We start from the raw sequence: 17,819 nt of genomic DNA on the forward strand, positions 1-17,819 counted from the left end.
CACAATTAAAATCAGGCTTAATCCTCCTCATTCTGTAGATAAAAAGTCTGGCATAATTTTTTACAAAAGCGTTTATTTCAGTCATGTATAGGAGACAGAAATTACTAATTACACAAATAGTCAAACAGTGTTCTTCGTGTTCACATTCTTTGACGTGAAACTGACCGCACTTAAAAATCTCTTGGTTGCAATTAAAAAAAAAAATCCATCCAAAGCAGATCTTCAGCCTATTGTCAGTGTTTTGAAATACACAAAACTTTTTTCAACAGACAGGTATAGAAACCACACTAACTTATGTCACACAGAAGAGGCCTGTTGAACTGCAGTTTTGCCATTTCATTGCACATTCTGGTGACCTTGAGAGAAGATCGATATAATCAAATGCTAAAACGCCTGGCTGTGATACTAAAATGCCTGGCTCTGAACCACATTTTCAAAACAAGTGCAGCTGGAGCAATGCCAGCTGAAAGTAATTCCCTCTAGCCCACAGTCCAGCATGAAACCTGCCTGCGTACCATACAGAGCTTCATGGGTAGAAAAAGAAAGGCCAATAAACGCAACAGTCAACGAGGTCTGCTTCTTACGTCCCTCCCTGGGAGACGGGAGGAAGCACACCACATATTTCTCTTTTCTACATCTATGCCTCCTTCATGCTTACAAACTTCTACTGTAGCAGTAAACCAATGTATGACACTGTTTAAGGACATAATATATTTAGCATTTTTCATGGTTTGTACGTTTAGAAAACCAGATCTGTCTGCAGCATTTTTATACCATTCTCCTGGTGTGCAGGAAAATTCAAACACACATAGGGCTCCTTATTAAAACTACACAAAAGTACAGGATAGTCAGCTGAAGATAAAGCTAGGTCATACATGATTTTTATTTTACATAAACAATGAAAAACACAGTGTCAAATTCCCCAATTATATTCTTGTATAACACAAATGCGCAAAATTATAATTTACACAGGTCCCTTTAGAAAAGTTTCTAGCAGCTTGGAAAATAGATGGGCTACATATAGAGGAAGGATTAAAAGAAAAGTTAGTAGCAGTTGGGGCAATGACAAGGTTTCTTGACATCATTGGCAAAACTTCCATTTACTTGAACTGGATTGTGGCTTTACCTGAATCTTTCAGAAATGGAGCCCTAAACAAAGGAATTAAAACTTGGATAGATTTGAGAATGCTGGATGTAGTCACATAAGAAAGAGAGAAAGAGAGAGAGGAAGGGAGGGAGGAAGGGAGGGAGGGAAGGAAGGGAGGGAAGGGAGGGAAGAGAGGGAGGGAGGGAGGGAAGGAAGGAAGGAAGGAAGGAAGGAAGGAAGGAAGGAAGGAAGGAAGGAAGGAAGGAAGGAAGGAAGGAAGGAAGAGAGAGAAAGAGAGAGAGAAAGAAAGAGAAAGAGAGAAAGAGAAAGAAAGAACGAAAGAACGAAAGAACGAAAGAACGAAAGAAAGAAAGAAAGAAAGAAAGAAAGAAAGAAAAAGAAAGAAAGAAAGAAAGAAAGAAAGAAAAAGAAAGAATAAATCAGAATAAAATTTTGATAAATTTAAGAGTGAAATTAACAAACACCAACAACAAAAAGTCAACATCAGTGCCACTGAGGGAGAGGAGGAAGAAACACAGGGCTAAGTGTAGGGATTAAGTCACACAGAAAAGAACTAAAATTTCAGATAGCATGGAAGAAAAGTGGAACTGGCTGGAATGACTGTTCTGTCTTGGAAAAATTATAAAGTAAGCAAACATAGAAGAGGATGCAAACAGTAGCAGAAAATGAAGGTTGATAAGGACAAAGGTTATGGCTTTGGTGGTGGTTGGAAACAAAGAAATTACAAGCCTCATTGACAAGGCAAATAGCATGGAGGGAATAGCAGAGAAATTTCCAACTTGGAAATCTGGAAGCCTTGATGGAAATATGTGATCTTTGTAGGTCAATAAAATTTTATGCAGTGTGATGGCTCAAAGGGATAAAAGGTGATGTATTCTAGAGGAAACAGCTTCAGACTGTACCATAATGTGCATTGTATGTGGAGGACTTCTCCTTCTAAAGTATCATTTAAGTAGATCAGCTCTTAAGGAAAACATATGGCACAAACAATTCCCTTACAGAGACTGCTTGAAAAGCAGTTTTGAGCTTTGGGACCAATTTCTTTATCATGCCACATTGGTTTGCCTGTGTCTTTTGATGAGTAGATTAGGAGATAGATGCTTTGCCTGCTGTGAGCTCTTCTGCTATACCTCACTCAATTACAAGTGCTAGCTTACTAGAAAAGATGCTTGCAAAATGTCATGTGTTCCTCAGCTTCGGAGCTAAAAATCCTTTCTTTTATTTGCTATTGAACACTGTCTTTTAAGTAGTTTCGCGCTTCTCTCCTAATCTCCTTGTGACCTTGCTGTTTTGTAATTGGGAAATGTTGTGCAGTACCTGTTTGAATGGCATTCATAATACCTGTGAATACCTGCTGTTATTCCATCTGAGTTCAGTGGAGTTAAAAAAAGGACAAACAAGTCCTGTGTCTTTCTGTCCTTCATTGTTCAACTATTCTTATTGTACTATGGTAGATAGGAGGAAGTTTTCTGTAAAAAAACCCAAATTTATGCAAGTGCTGTGTCATCAGTTCTACCAATGAGCCTGATAATATCACTTTAATCCCATCCATACATTTCAAAATATCAAGTAAACATGACTTTGATAACCAACATGAAAACAAGCATTTGACCATTCTACTAGGGTCACATTTCTGGTAAACTGATTATGAAATCTCTCTCAAGTCTGTAAAGCACCATTTTAGGAAGATAAAAATTCAAACTGTATGTACATGCTGAAAATTCATGTCTCAAGTTAAGAGGATATTTCATAATTAATCCGTTTTTAGTTGGATTACCAGGAAAAAAAAATAACATTCTGCTACTGTTAGATTCTGACCCTCTTGGCTTAGCTCATATGGATCTCTCTATTGTCATTTTATCCTTTGTTAAGAAGCTTCACTGTAAACTGAAAGAAAAATAGTCTTCCAAAATAGATGTATTTGACAAATTAAAGTTTTTCTTTTGTAGAAGGTGGTCATGTGTGTATTGAAATTATTGCTTTTTTTTGGCCTTTTAAACTAATTATTCTGTTTTCATGCAAGAAAGAGCTTACAGTTATGTAAAATAAAATATTTGTACACACACACTTACAAGCATATTCATTGTTAACAATCTAATTAAAGATCCATTCCCATAACAGATTTAGTTTTGCTTTTTACGAGTAAGCATAAAGCTCACTAGTCTGTGTGAAATTAGACTTCCATCATTTTCTGGTTCCTATAATTTCCATTTTTATAAGGTAAGAATTTAAATTTCACTGTGCCCTACATGAAATTCTAGAATTTTCTTGTATTTATCAAATCTGGTACAAATTTTACTGGGCTTATATCTAATTAAGTTTCTCTTGTATTTTTATTGGATGACAAATTTATTGGCATTTTCTCATCTACGCAAACGATGACAATTCTTAAACAACAGAATGGTAACCAGGGGCTGAAACACGCATCAACTTACTGTGCTTTACATAAACACTTTGGTTGAGTTATCATGATTGTCCTTGAAAATGTTATTAGTCTAAAGGAAATATAGAGTAATGTGGCTTTGATTAGGTGCTGAACATGAGTTAAATTCCAGATGTGGCTTTTGACACTGTCTCCCATAACATCGTCATAGGTAAGCTTAGGGACTGTGGGTTAGATGAATGGACAGTGAGGTGGATCGAGAACTGGCTGAATGGCAGAGCTCAGAGGGTTGTGATCAGCTGCGCAGAGTTTAGTTGGAGGCCTGTAGCCAGAGGTGTTCCCCAGGGTCAGTACCGGGTCTGGTCTTGTTCAACATATTCATCAACGATCTGGATGAGGGAACAGAGTGTACCCTCAGCAAGTTTGCCGATGACACAAAACTGGGAGGAGTGGCTGACACAGCAGAAGGCTGTGCTGCCATTCAGCAAGACCTAGACAGGCTGGAGAGTTGAGCAGAGAGGAATCTAATGAAGTTCAATGAGGGTAAATGTAGGATCCTGCACCTAGGGAGGAATAAACCCGTGCACCAACACAGGTTAGGGGTTGACCTGCTGAAAAGCAGCTCTGCAGAGAGGGACCTGGGAGTCCTGGTGGACAACAAGTTGACCATGAGCCAGCAATGTGCTCTGGTGGCCAAGAAGGCCAAAGGTATTCTGGAGTGCATTAAAAAGAGCATGGCCGGCAGGTTGAGAGTCATCCTCCCCCTCTACTCTGCCCTGATGAGGCCACATCTGAAGTACTGTGTCCAGTTCTGGGCTCCTCAGTTCAAGACAAGGAACTACTGGAGAGAGCCCAGCGGAGGGCTACAAAGATGATTGGAGACCATCTCTCCTATGCAGAATCACTGAGAGACCTTGGTCTGTTTAGCCAGGAGAAGACTGAGAGGGAACCTCTTCAATGCTTATAAATATCTAAAGGGCAGGTGTCAAGAGAATGGGGACAGACTCTTTTCAGTGGTGCCTGGCAACAGGACAAAGGGCAATGGGCATAAACTGAAATACAGGAAATTCTGTCTCAACATGAGGAAAAACTTCTTTACTTTGAGGGTGGCAGAGCACTGGAACAGGCTGCCCAGAGAGGTGGTGGAGTCTCCTTCTCTGGAGATATTCAAAACCCGCCTGGAAGCGTTCCTGTGCAACCTGCTCTAGGTGACCCTGCTTTGGCAGGGGGGTTGGACTAGATGATCTCCAGAGGTCCCTTCCAGCCCCTACCATTCTGTGATTCTGTGATATGTGGTATGTGATGAGCTTGCACATGCATCATTATTGAGGCTGAGACTATGCATGGCGCTTTACCAGTCCACAGCATTTTATCATATTTGTAAGATCAAAATCTTGATAGTGTTATGAAACCTATGCAAAAGTGGAATTATTCTAGTAGGATATAAGAAAGATGAGAAACTGAATATCTACTCAAAGCTAAGCTAAAAAGCTTTTTAATTTTCTTCTTCTGTCTTTCACACATGTATTTACTTCTTTTAAATAAAGTAAAAGCACCGTTAAATCTACAACAAAGACTATCTTTGTACTGCTTCCAAATTGGCAGGAGCTAGCAAGTACAAGAAGTCTCACGAGACCATCCCAGAAAGGGTTCCAACCCAATTTCTAAACAGTGTTCTATTTAAAGATTTTATATTTTTCTTAACAAGAGTAAAAGTGTAAAAGATAGTCACAATTAGCTTTCTATTACCCATAGATATATTTTTTCCCAGTATGTTGTTCTATCATATTCTTAACTGAAAAAAAAGATAAATTTGCTTAAAGATATTTTCTATGCAGTTTGTGTTACCACTAGTTTTGCTTATCCAAATTAAACCAGCCCTTCCAATGCCCCGGGAACCTAAGACTTTATAAAGTGCAAGTCACTTAATTGTTCTGAAGCGATGTCTGAAAGGATTGGGGTACTGTCAGGCTACAAGGCAGCACTGGAGCTACTCTCTGAAAGATTCGTTGGTCAGCAACGTATCAGCCTGCTCTGGTCTCAATCTGAGACCAGATTTAAGTCTGAAATAGAAAACTGAATAAGTTTATAGGTACATATACTTCTGTGAGGATAAGTTTTTTATTAGGCATCTGTGTGCAAAAATTGCTACATATCCCTTCATTTTGAATGCAGAGTATGGACTGTATTGAATACAAAACAAGATGTAGGAGCTGCATTTGCCTCAGTCCATTTTTTTTTATAAGGTCCCATGATGCAACATTTTATGTACCTCACTTGAATCTCCAAATCCATTCTTGTCACATACAGAGAGGCTTGCAATTGGTCAAAAGAAATATGCTTGCTTTTAATGTTTGTGGTCCTCTTCAGATGCAGAGTGGCTGGGCACCAGTTGTCAGTGCATGACCATCAAGGCATAAGCAGTTGACAGCATGATTCAGTTCTAGGATGTATTATCTACTTTTTCTTTTTATGCAAAACTATCAGTAACTCTGATACTGTCCTGTGCATAATAATGACATAGAGGACCCCATCTCATAGTTACACTTGTAGATGAAACACAATTGTGGCAGTTTATAGCATCTTAATGCCAACAAGCAATCTCTTTCTTACTGTGCAAAGATCATCTAATACGACTGGAAGGATTTCTCTTTACCTGCCCGTGTTGAAGACAACAAGATTTTTGGCACTGAACAAATGAGAGCCAAAAGATCAACACTTTTATCAGGGGAATCTGATTTCTAGAAATACAGTAGATAAGGCCTTTCCCCCCCAGATGATCTCTGTGAAACATTGATGATCTCTGTGAAACATTTGTGGTCTTTCACAAACTGTCCTCTGTGATTACATTTAGCTATCTGTGCTTCACAAAATTGTTTCTGCTTCTCAATTAAAATTAGGTACTTAATTACCACAGAAGCCAGCAAGTAGCCAAAAAGGTCTATTTAAAATTCTCTGGCTAGCATTCCTTCTTTGTATACCTCTTACCAACTCTCTGACACTCCCCAGGATAGGGCAGTAAGCAGATCACAGGCTAATGTAATTTTTCTGGCAGGTCTTTCCTGTCTCCTCCTTTCCCAAAGACCCTGAAGCTATCATTCATCATGAAGCCAGAAGCAAACATGTCAGACAAGCAAAATGCTGCTGTTTTCCGTTATGCGACAGGTTCACATCTCTTCAATGTACACAACGAGGTACGCCAGCTCAATGCTCATACTGGAACAGACATGCAACCATGCAGAAAAGAACAGGCTATACAACCTTCAGGTGCACACATGAGTGTCTGAAAATGAACTGAAAAAAATGGCTTTATATTTTATTAAATAATCCACTTTCTTAGAGAAACTGGCATTTTCTCTCTTCCTGATACCTCCTAATAACCTTACAATTAAAATTAGTGCTCAGTGTACATCCTTTAAACGCTAGTAGCTTAATTAATATTAAAGTAAACAGAAAAATGAAATTACAACCTAAAGACTGTAGGCATATCTTAAAACAATAAAGTTGAGTCTTTAAAATTATGTATGCATTAGCTTTGCATAAAGTCCTTCATTCAGCAAGAAGAACACATGCTGAAACTCGGGTACACACTATGCTGAGTAACAAAAAATCTAAACAGGGGCTAGAATTTTAAAAAGTAGCTGCATTCAGCCCTCCACAAGATTTTGTTGAGTGGATAGCACAGTCTGAAAGAAATCCTCCCCCTAGCTTTCATGCACTTTAAGCAGGCAGGTCACACCTGCGTGTCACAAGCAGGCAGAAGCAGAGGGACTTTTTCTCTTCAGTCCAAGGGGCTTTCAGCAAACCTTTGCAGTTGCATTTCACCTCAAAACAACTTGAAAGAACTTGGGAGCCTTGCCTCTTTCCCCTGTCATCATTTACTTCTGGAGCAAAGCAGCTAAACAGGGAAGCAGATGTCTACCCCAAGAAAAATGCTACGGTCTTAAATTATCCAAATGAGTCTGAGCAGCACCAAAGGGAACAGAGCTCAAGATCTTTTTGCACAAGGGGCTGACTTGGTTGACTACAGTAATCCCCTCTGATTTCTTAGTTAATCTAATGCAGTTTAGGTAACTATACTATAGTATAGTTTAACTTCTAAGAAAGTTCAGTACTTGGCCTGAAAGCTGGTCAGAAATGTTTTGATAAATGGTTTTTTATATGCAAGTCTGTCATTACAGTTAACTGTCAGTTCAGACGTTTTCAGTTTAAGAAAGTGTAAACAGTTTAGAAGTTGTGAAATTATCCTCTTTCAATATCAAAACTGCTTTCAATTCAATTCGATTCCATTCCAAAATTCAATATCTCAAAAAGATGGAAAAGGTTGAAACTGAAAAAAGCTTTCTAAATGCCCACAATATTTCAAATCACCAAATCCATATTTTTTGTCTCATGTGTTAACTAATAAACTTTGCACTTATGATTCTAGTGGGAACAGGGAAGCTTTTTTTCTAACAGACAGCTTTTGGAATAGGTTCTCATAAAGTGACTTTTGAAAGAAAAGAGGATCTCTACATTTAACTGGTTTCTCATTAGGGGCATCTTTTGCAGTTTACACAGACGTGCTGGAGAAGTACAACCACTCCTTTGCCCTCTTGCACCAGCTTATGGAAGGCTGGAGAGGGAAAAACAGATTTGTGGGGCTGCTGCAACCATTATTTATTCAGCCAATGGGTGGACCCAGCAATGTCCGTGACCTGCACTGCACTGAATATCTTCACCAGCTGGAGGGAAATATACTGTCTTAGGGACAAGCAAGGAGTGAGGAACTTTCCTCACAGAGGGAAAGGGAGCACAGGAAGATTGGGCAACAAATTGCAATTCAGTTGTACCCTTGTTTGCATCTTTTTTCCCACTCTGCTTCTACAGCAGAACAACAAAGTCCTAACTTCTGCTAAGGATCAAGTCACAAATCTTAGGAAATTAAAAAAAAATAAAATTAGAAATAATGTAGCTCATGAAATATTTACATTTGGAAAAACATGAAATAAGAAAACATTACAAAATCTCCTTTCTTAACATACACTTTCCAGTGAGAGGGATCTGGTGAATTTTATCTAATTTTCTGTGTTCCAAAACATGCAAAAATTCAAGTACTGATAGTTTTGTTATAATCCTGCAGGCCTTTCCATATTCTAAAGATTCTTAAAAAATCAGCAACAGCACAGGAATTGAGTTTTGAACAATGATAAACTGCTGAATGTGGGAAGTATCATTTCAGCAGTCTTCTAACTTTGGATGCCATAATAATGAAAATGAGAAACTGTTTGAAATATCCCTCATATTAATCCTCATGCTATGCACAACGCTTTAGTTTAATCAAGCCAAAGATTATTCATAAAATGGAAGAAATTCTAACATAATAAATTGTCTTTCTGGACTTTTTCCTGCGATGTGTACTGCATGTACTACCTGCAGAGCTAGATCTCTGATTATGATCAGGATCAGAAGACAATGCTCTGAGGTGAAGAAAAGGCTCATTGCAATCTGCCTCATTAACACAGTCTGAGGCATCATTAAGATGCTTTGTTTTCTTGCAGTCACAGGAATATATTTACCCAAGAATTCATAACATACACACGCACAAAAGGTGATTTTTATAAATTATGTAGAAATGTGGGTGAAATAAGAGTTCTCTACCTGAATTTTCACTAGTAGTTGTTTTTTAAGATAAAGAACATATCTTACTAGACTGATGGAACTATCTCTCCCTCCCAGTGAGAACTGAATATCCTCCTCTTGACAACCACAGCAGTAGTTTACAAGTCAAATTAATATTGGGATACTCTTAGAATTGTTTCTACTTTTTTTAATGTAACTAACAAGCAGCTGGATATAAGCTTAAGATCCACATGATCAGTAAATCCAGGATGAAAACAGATGGAATAGTAAGATCATAAGGATAATAATTTATGGGAAGATTTCTACCATACATGACAACTTGTTTTGCTTCTATTGCAGTTATGAAAAGAGAGATCAAACTTGTCAGAATAATTAGAAATACATTAAAATTTATCTGCCTTATTACACTTTGCAATTGCTTCCAGTGGGAGGGGAAGGAAGAAATCATTCAGTATTTCCTATGGTCCTCTCCTTTCCAGAAAGTGCAACCTCTTTTCTTTCATAGTATAGGGACCAAGTATTCATCTTCTCATTCAAAACAGGGTATTTTCAGGTTAATATAATAAATGATGTCTTTATTATCTGTGATTGAACATGATTCATCCATCTGTCAAAAGTGGTAAAAGGAAGGAAATCTAAAAAGTTCAGTTTATCAAATAGTGTTGTACTTTAGACAGCCATCTGTCCTCAGCTGGTTTTTGTGCTGTCTGCTGTTGTAACTTAATTTTACCCAGACGTTCATCAAACATCTGTTTTAATCAGTCAGGTAAATTCAATCTTTTTTTCTGTGGCATTCCAGTCATCATGACATTTCAGACATCTCTAGTCCAGATGATCCCCGTACTTCCCGTGTTTTGCCACGTACACATGTATGACATAGATGAAGGCTATATTCACAGAATGCATTCTCACAGAATTTCACCCCTTGCCTCAAAAGCACCTCACTGACATTTACGCAAGTGTTAGAAAATTGGTGTTCTATGTCTTAGGGATACATTTTTCATTCAGTTCAATGATGCATTGGAATAATTTAACCATTTGTAGCAAGTTTGTTTCATAAGGCAGCAGCTGTCAAAACAGGCTTGATCATGAATAGACAAAATCAGGAATTAGACACAAAAAAACCCACACAGGACTTAAAGTCAATGCTCTTATTGTTCTTTGCAGAATATCTGTATAAATGACAATCTAAAAATGGCATGTTTAATGGCACAGGAGTTTTATATTCTGCTGCTTGAGATTAAGGACAAACAATAAAGATGGAGTTCCTTAAAATCCACTAAATTTGGGTTATGCAAGGTTATTTCAGATTGGTATTTTAACGTTTTGTTAATTGTCTATAGATAATTTTTAATTTCTTGAATATTATATAGAAGTTTTCTCGATTTTGTATTAGTTTTAAACGTACATGTAAACTGAAATAATATCAATGGGCTGAGGCCAATGGTATGAGGTTCAACAAGGCCAAGTGTCGGGTCCCGCACTTGGGTCACAACAACCCCATGGAGCGCTACAAGCTTGGGGAAGAGTGTCTGGAAAGATACGTAGATAATCTGAAAGGTCGCTTCCAACCTAGGCAATTCTATGATTCTATGAATATATACGAGTAGAAACATTAACTGTTATAAAGGACTGTTAAAAATTTTACAAATGTCAAGACTATAAATCAATTTATTCCCACTGAGTCTTTTCAAGTTACCTTAATTTTTACCATGTCTTCTCTTATGGATGTGTCACACCATGCAAATTCAAGCATTTAACTCAGCTGTATTAACCAGCTAGAGACTCAAGGTTCCTCATACGAACAGTGGAGAGAGAGAAGTTTCTCATCCTGTGCTTCACAGTAAGAACATATCAGCAAGATTCAGTCTGTCTGCAGAAAAGTACTTGTGCATATTTACATGCCCTTCATCACACATATTTGAAGTTTGATGGACACCAACACTCAATTTATGGACTTGTACCGACTGTACAGGCTTATATTCCTCTAGGTTCTATCCAGAATCTCTTAGGAAATTTACACTTCTGGCAATTGATCCCAAGGCCACTAAATGTAAAGGTAACATTTCCATGACAATCTATGAGTTTTGGATATAGTCACCTGTTTTTAGCATTAATGGTCCTATTTTTTTGTTTATCAGTGGAAATATTTTGACAGTGAAATAAAAGCAAAAGCTTCTCAATAGCCTTTCTACCTGATCTGTGTTCAAGTAATAGTTAATTACGTAAATACAACTTCTCTTTCAAAAAATTCGTAATGACTGCTGCTATTGTTGTAAGCACTACTAATGTTTAGGAAAACAGAAGTTCCTCAAAAAATTCTGGAGAAGCTTTAACTACTCTTTATTCAAACAGAAGTGTGTCTAAAGCTAGTAGTTCGATGAATTGCTAGTTGGAAGTACACCTGGCTTGTACTGAATGCTAGGCTAATTTTACTACCGTCAACATTTCAAAAATGGACCACTGCTTTTAAACAGTATTTTAAGTTCCCCAGCTTAGGGCTCCATTCTCTCTGAACAAACTCAAGCCATAAAAAAAATTAAAAAATATTAATTTCAGGATTCTAAAATCAACAACAAAGTGAGTAAGCACCTAACAAAAGTCTGTTTAAGTTTATTTTCTCTTCCATTTCTTTCCTCCTCAAAAAAGGTCATAATACCAAGTTTCAAATAAGATATTCTATAATGTGTTAGTTTGTTTTTAAAATGCTTCTTTTGTTGTTATACATTAACTGAGAAATCTGTAAGCAACTTTGAGTTTATTCAGACAATATATATATGTGTGCACTAAGATACATTTTTGTCCTATTTAGATAAGCAATTTAATAGTATGAATACACGAACGGTTACAATGATGTCCTTAAGACTCTGTGTAGAAACATGTTTTTATTTGCAGCAAAAAGTAGAAACACTGTGAAAAGAATTATTTGAACTACACAGCTACTGTATTAGCATATTAATTATTTTTTTTCTTCCTGAAAGTCACTATCTGAAGAATAACAAACCATTTAGAAAAAAAGGCAACTAACAAGTGAAAGTTAGTACTAGAAGCTGTGTGATTTTGCATAATTTGTGTGTTCAGTGTTGGATTTCATGAAAGAAATGTAAAAGAGGTGCTCATTAATCTTGGTTTTAGAGGTCAAAACCAAATCATCCTTTACTACAAGCTAAGGTGAACCAAAGGTCTGAATCAAAACTCACTGCAAACTTGCCAGCCAAGTAATATTTTCTGTGTTTCAATACTCAGAAATACATTTCTTTTGTAAAACTGACCAGCCCAACCTGTTAAAACAAAAAGTACCACACATTTGTACAACAAAGTATTTTTCTAACTTAAGGCTACACATATAAAAAAGTCAGAATTTAAATACAATTCACCTAAACACATTTTCCTGTATCAAACAGGATTTTTTATCTTTACTTACTTTTATCTTTACTTACAAGCCATTAGCTTGGTATTCACTTCCCCTGACAATCCAGAAGGCCATTTGAAATCAAGCCTGATCCAATTCAGCAAGCCTGTTACTTCAGTTTTTAGTGAGGAAAATGTTTTTCTGCCACACTCTCACCCCCATACAATTCCTGTGCTTGAATTAGCAGTTATTTTATCAAGCTATGTTCTTTAATCTGCAGGCAAGAGTGCCCTCTAAACCAGAGATGGGTCAAACCTCTGCGCAATTATAAGTGGACACATGTTGACTTTTCAAATTAAATTAAAATGTATATTTTAAATCATAGTAAAAAGCACCTGCTAGAAGAAAAGGGGAAAGAGTTTATGCAAAAGACTGATGACTTTAATTTCTAATTTTTAAAATTTTCCAAATCTCGCAGATTTGCAGTTTTGAAGATTGATGCTGGTATTATTGCTCTTTCCTACGGAACTTGTCATTTTCACCACTATCAGCTAGATAAAAACACACACAGTCGACATGTACCTCTGCCTGCCCATTAGAACTGAGAGAAGGAGAGTTAAATGTCTGACATGTTTTGTAATGCTCACCATGACTGATACCAGGAAAGGTCCATGCCAATTTAACAAGGAATAACAGATATCCAAGTGTGCAACATTTCCTTTGAGATTAAAAGATCAGGAAAATGTTACCTTTTTGTTCTGAGATAATAGTGAATTATGCTTTATATAATTTTACATACACTTCTTTCATTCCTTTTTTTTAAAACAAAAAATAAAAAAAAATGTGTCAACCATGGAGAAAAGTATTTCTTCTCATTCTGCCCAGGCATTCTTCTTCATTATTTTTGACAAATGTAAGTTGATCTTAGACTTTTGAAATGCAACCCTTTCTACCAGATCTGTGGATGATAACAAAGATTTATAGTGCTTCATGTAACAGGCTAGAGCATCACTGAAGGGTAATAATAAACGTTAGAAGAAACAGTCACATAAGGATGTATTGAGAAAATGTCAACATTGTTATGCCAGCCACACCACAATCATGTTCAGTTTTTTGTGTTAAAATATAGGAATCCTACCTTTTGAATGATAAATTTTATAATCTGTGAATTCTGAGAGTTTGTTTGCAATTATCATTCAGAATTTCTCATTTGTAACAGTGAAAATATTTGAGTGCTTTAAGTATTGCGAGATGAAAATAGAAAAAGGATAGTATTTGATTTGTAAATTTATCGTCACTTACCTTCTCTGCTGATTGGGCCGTACCAAAAAAGATTGGAATAAAAGCTAACCAAATTATGCAGGTTGTGTACATAGTAAATCCAATAGGTTTTGCTTCATTGAAGGTCTCTGGAACCCCTCTTGTTTTAATAGCGTAAACAGTGCATGTGACCATCAAGAGAATACTGTATCCAAGGGAACAAATGAGAGAAAGATCTGAAATGTCACATTTGAGAACTCCCCTGGCATTTTCTGGTTCAAGTGTCCTCTGCTCTCCATAGTCTACAATAATATGTGGTGGATCAATAGCAAACCAGATGAAGACTCCAATAAGCTGCATGGATATGAGGCTGAAAGTGATCACCAGCTGGGAAGCTGGACTAATAAATTTGGGAGCTGTGACAGATTTTTTACCTTGTTCAAATATTCTGTGAATTCTGTTTGTTTTGGTAAGCAAGGCAGCATAGCTGAAACACATGCCGAGTCCTAAAAAGATCCTTCGAAATGAGCAGACCACTGTATCTGGAGTCGCAATCATTAAAAAAGTAATGGAGTAACAGAGAAAAATCCCAGTCAAGAGCACATAACTGAGCTCCCGTCCAGAGGCCCTGACGATCGGCGTGTCATTGTACCGGACAAATGTCACAATCACAAAGGTGGTGGCAATTATACCGAGAATAGCTATGAAGACGGGCACGATGGCCCAAGGAGAATGCCACTCCAGTTTGATTATAGGGATAAGCTGGCAATCCGTACGGTTGGCGTTCGGTCTCTTATTGATGGGGCACAGTTCACAGTTGAATTCATCCACCTGGTAATGGTACCCCTCGCAGCGTTCGCAGTGCCAGCAGCAGGGCACTCCCTTCACGGTTTTCTTTCTTTCCCCAGCTTTACAGGGCAGGCTGCAGACAGATGCTGGATGAGTGTGTTGTCTATTAGCCCACTGCATGTCTTCTACCTGTGGGTATAAAAAATTAATGAGCCTTCTATTTTCCCCCATTTATAATATCCTAATCCTGGCCACAGGTTTGTCATAAATCACTACATGCTGACAGTACAAATACAGTTTACCATAATAAGAAACCTGTTTCTTTCCCTTGTATTGACTTTATAAAAGTGTTAAATGATTGTGTCCAATAAATCATTCATGCCACAGGCTTGATGAGTGTCATTAGTTTCTATTTACCTCTTTGCTGCTGACCAAATTGACATGGGTAAAGATATTTATTGACTCCAGGCTAGTTTAAAAGCAAAAAGCCCTGTACACAGTGCTTTAAAACTTAATCATATGTAAATATAAATACCAGTAGTTCTCAAACATTTAATTACAAAATAAGACTATGTGAGTTTCAGATAAGTTTCTGGTACGTTAAAGAAATAGATTAAAATCTCCTTGCATCAGCTCTGGCAGAACAAAGAGTGCCAGAAGAAAGATACGTGATGCCACCTCTCCCACAAATGTGGACATTTTATATATTTCCACTTTCCAAGTCTTGAAATGCACAAGAGTGTTGTTTAAATTTCTAGAAGATAAAAATGAGTGTATACTGCTTTCTGAATAATAATGGAAAAAGACATCATGGCTACTACTTTAGTCTTCCTGATAGTAGTACAGGACAGGTGCACACAATGCCATCTTGTTTTGGATATCCCAGATTTTTCCACAGCAGTGCATTAACAAAATACACTTTTTTTCATCCACTTACCTATTCTTCCTGCGTGCCCTCCAAATAAAATCTGAATAGGAGAATCGTGGATTTAAAGCATCACCTGCTTAAAATTATCACTCAGTTTGGTCCCAGCTCTCCTTATCCCACCCTTGGCAAAACCGTGTTCTGCCAGAGGTCACACTGAGGGAACCAGAGCAGTGTGTGGAGCAAAGAGCTACTTGTAGGCACCAGAATAACTTTGTGTTGCTCCCATGCTCCACCTTTCATTCCTTTGTCAGGTAGTAAGCACTCAAGGACAAAGGACTTGCCTTGCTCTTGCCTATTAAGTACTTAGCACTTTTGATTCATTTGGAGGCTTTATTTATAAGCGAAACAGCAGTAACAAAACTTCACGCGTCAGGCGTGTTTTCAGTTCCTTCTGGAGGAGGACAGAATGAGGACAGCTTATCAAGAGGGATAATTTTGGCCTTAACAGTTTATTTTTCCAGCAATTTTCCAACAGATTTGAGAGAAAAATCACAACGTAACATTGCTGGCCTCATTTGCCTTCCTCAGAGAGCCAGAGCACCAGTTACAACACCACACAGGGTGAATAAAGCAGCAACAGGCAACCAGGCCCTTTGTCTCCTCTGTCCACTCTTCTGCACAGTGTAGGACTTTGCTGTTATTCACCACTCAAAGGGGCAAACAAGGCACCACGCAATAAGAAGGAGACACAAAACTCACTCCTACAGTCAGCTCTGAGAATCCCTAGTCACTCAAAGGTGGGGTTTGGATCAGTCCTGAACCTACAGAAGTTAACCATATTTTATAACAAGGACTGTGATAATTACACAAAATGCAGCATCTGGTGACATGTAAAAGGAAATCATGTAAGTAATTAGCTTCCTAAAAACCATAAGAATAACCCAGTTGCACGAAACAGCTTTGATAGAGCCCTAGCAGAGCACTTGACACTCTAAGAAAATATCCACCTCTGTTACAATCTCCTGGTTTTAATCACTGAAATTCTCAAAGCCTGCATAACCCCTACTGTTTCATCTACTAGACAAGAGAGAAAACATGGTATGATCAAATCAGTGTGATAGCAAAGACATATTCTCCTTCACGGTGTTGTTAGGAGAATAAATACATCAAAGCTTGTGATTTAGTCAGATAGTATGATAATGGGGGCAACAGAAGGCCACGGTCATTAATCCAGATCTGTGGATAAGTTTGGGATGACTCAAAAAAGAACAGTACTGCGTATTTGCCAGATTATAGCACACAATACAGAATCACCAGGAGAGTATACAACACCTGATCCAGTATACACTTAGAATGGCATGGACAGGCAATAACTCATTTGGCAGAAAGCCTGACAGGATAACGCTAAGGTGTCCAATATTTTTAACACCTTTGAACTAGCAAAGTGAGTTTATACCAGATCAGCATTTAATACCACGAGGCTACAGTGTCTCTTATCTGGCATTAAGCATCCTAAAGCCACATTTACTGTATTGTGAATCCACAGCTTAGATAGGTACACAGAATTCCTTTGTGTCTTTCAGAGTTTCCACCTTAATAAAAGAAAAAAGAAAAAAAATAAACTTTTATTGTACAGCTACTTATGATTTCTCATACTTTTTGTCTTGATGGTGATTTAATTAGCTAAAAACATGCTTAAAAACTCTTTCTGGTTGGCAATACATTAGAATGCCTCAGGTTATGTATCCCAGTGGCAACAACTGTTAATAAATTTGTGTTTCTGAAGGTCATTGGTAAAGATTTATATTATTTTTTTTGGTCTAGTATATCTGACCCTTAAACTACATGATATAATTTCCAGCATGGCAATACAGGGTTATGAATGTTGGAAAACTTGCTGGCTAAACAAACTTGAGTCTTCTCTTTTAAAAAAAAAAATAAATTACGAATATAAACCATATTAGCCTTTAGTAATGGAGTGATTCAAACAAGAATGGGCTTTTAAAGCATAAAAAAAAATCTAAATCAATGTAGAGAATAACGAGAATGAATGGCTGCTGCAGGTGCACTTTCCAAGGCATAAAAGTTATGTCTTACTAACTGTCTTGTCTGGATTACTTTTTCTAGATAAAACACAGTTGCATTTAGGTTGACCTACATTTCTGAAAAAGCTCTTAACAAAAATGAGCTCTTGCTCATGAGTTTTTTTATTTCATTTCCTATCTAACAAGAAACAGAAGATATATTCCCAAAAAACGTTGGCCCATGTTTGAAATTGGAGATCCCCTTTAAACTATTTGCAGAGCTGAGAAAATTCTGGCATTGTAAGTGGAAGTGGGTGCAAAGATGGGATTTGCACCTATTGGAAGTGGGTGCAAAGATGGGATCCTACCATGAACACAACCATCCTGACAACTCAGTTTATAGCCACATTAAC

The 17,819-nt window shown here is 37.4% G+C and overlaps 1 protein-coding gene across 1 annotated transcript in view; it reads right to left on the reverse strand.

Annotated features, from left to right (window-relative positions):
- The window catches only part of GRM8 (glutamate metabotropic receptor 8), a 348,956-nt gene that overhangs the window by 36,878 nt on the left and 294,259 nt on the right, over positions 1 to 17,819 (reverse strand). Inside the window, exon 8 of the mRNA XM_054211584.1 lies at positions 13,768 to 14,703. Coding sequence (XP_054067559.1) covers positions 13,768 to 14,703 — 936 coding nt within the window. The remainder of the gene's footprint in view (positions 1 to 13,767; positions 14,704 to 17,819) is intronic.

This window comes from Rissa tridactyla, chromosome 1, assembly GCF_028500815.1.
Source record: "Rissa tridactyla isolate bRisTri1 chromosome 1, bRisTri1.patW.cur.20221130, whole genome shotgun sequence".
NCBI classification, from domain to species: Eukaryota; Metazoa; Chordata; class Aves; order Charadriiformes; family Laridae; genus Rissa; species Rissa tridactyla.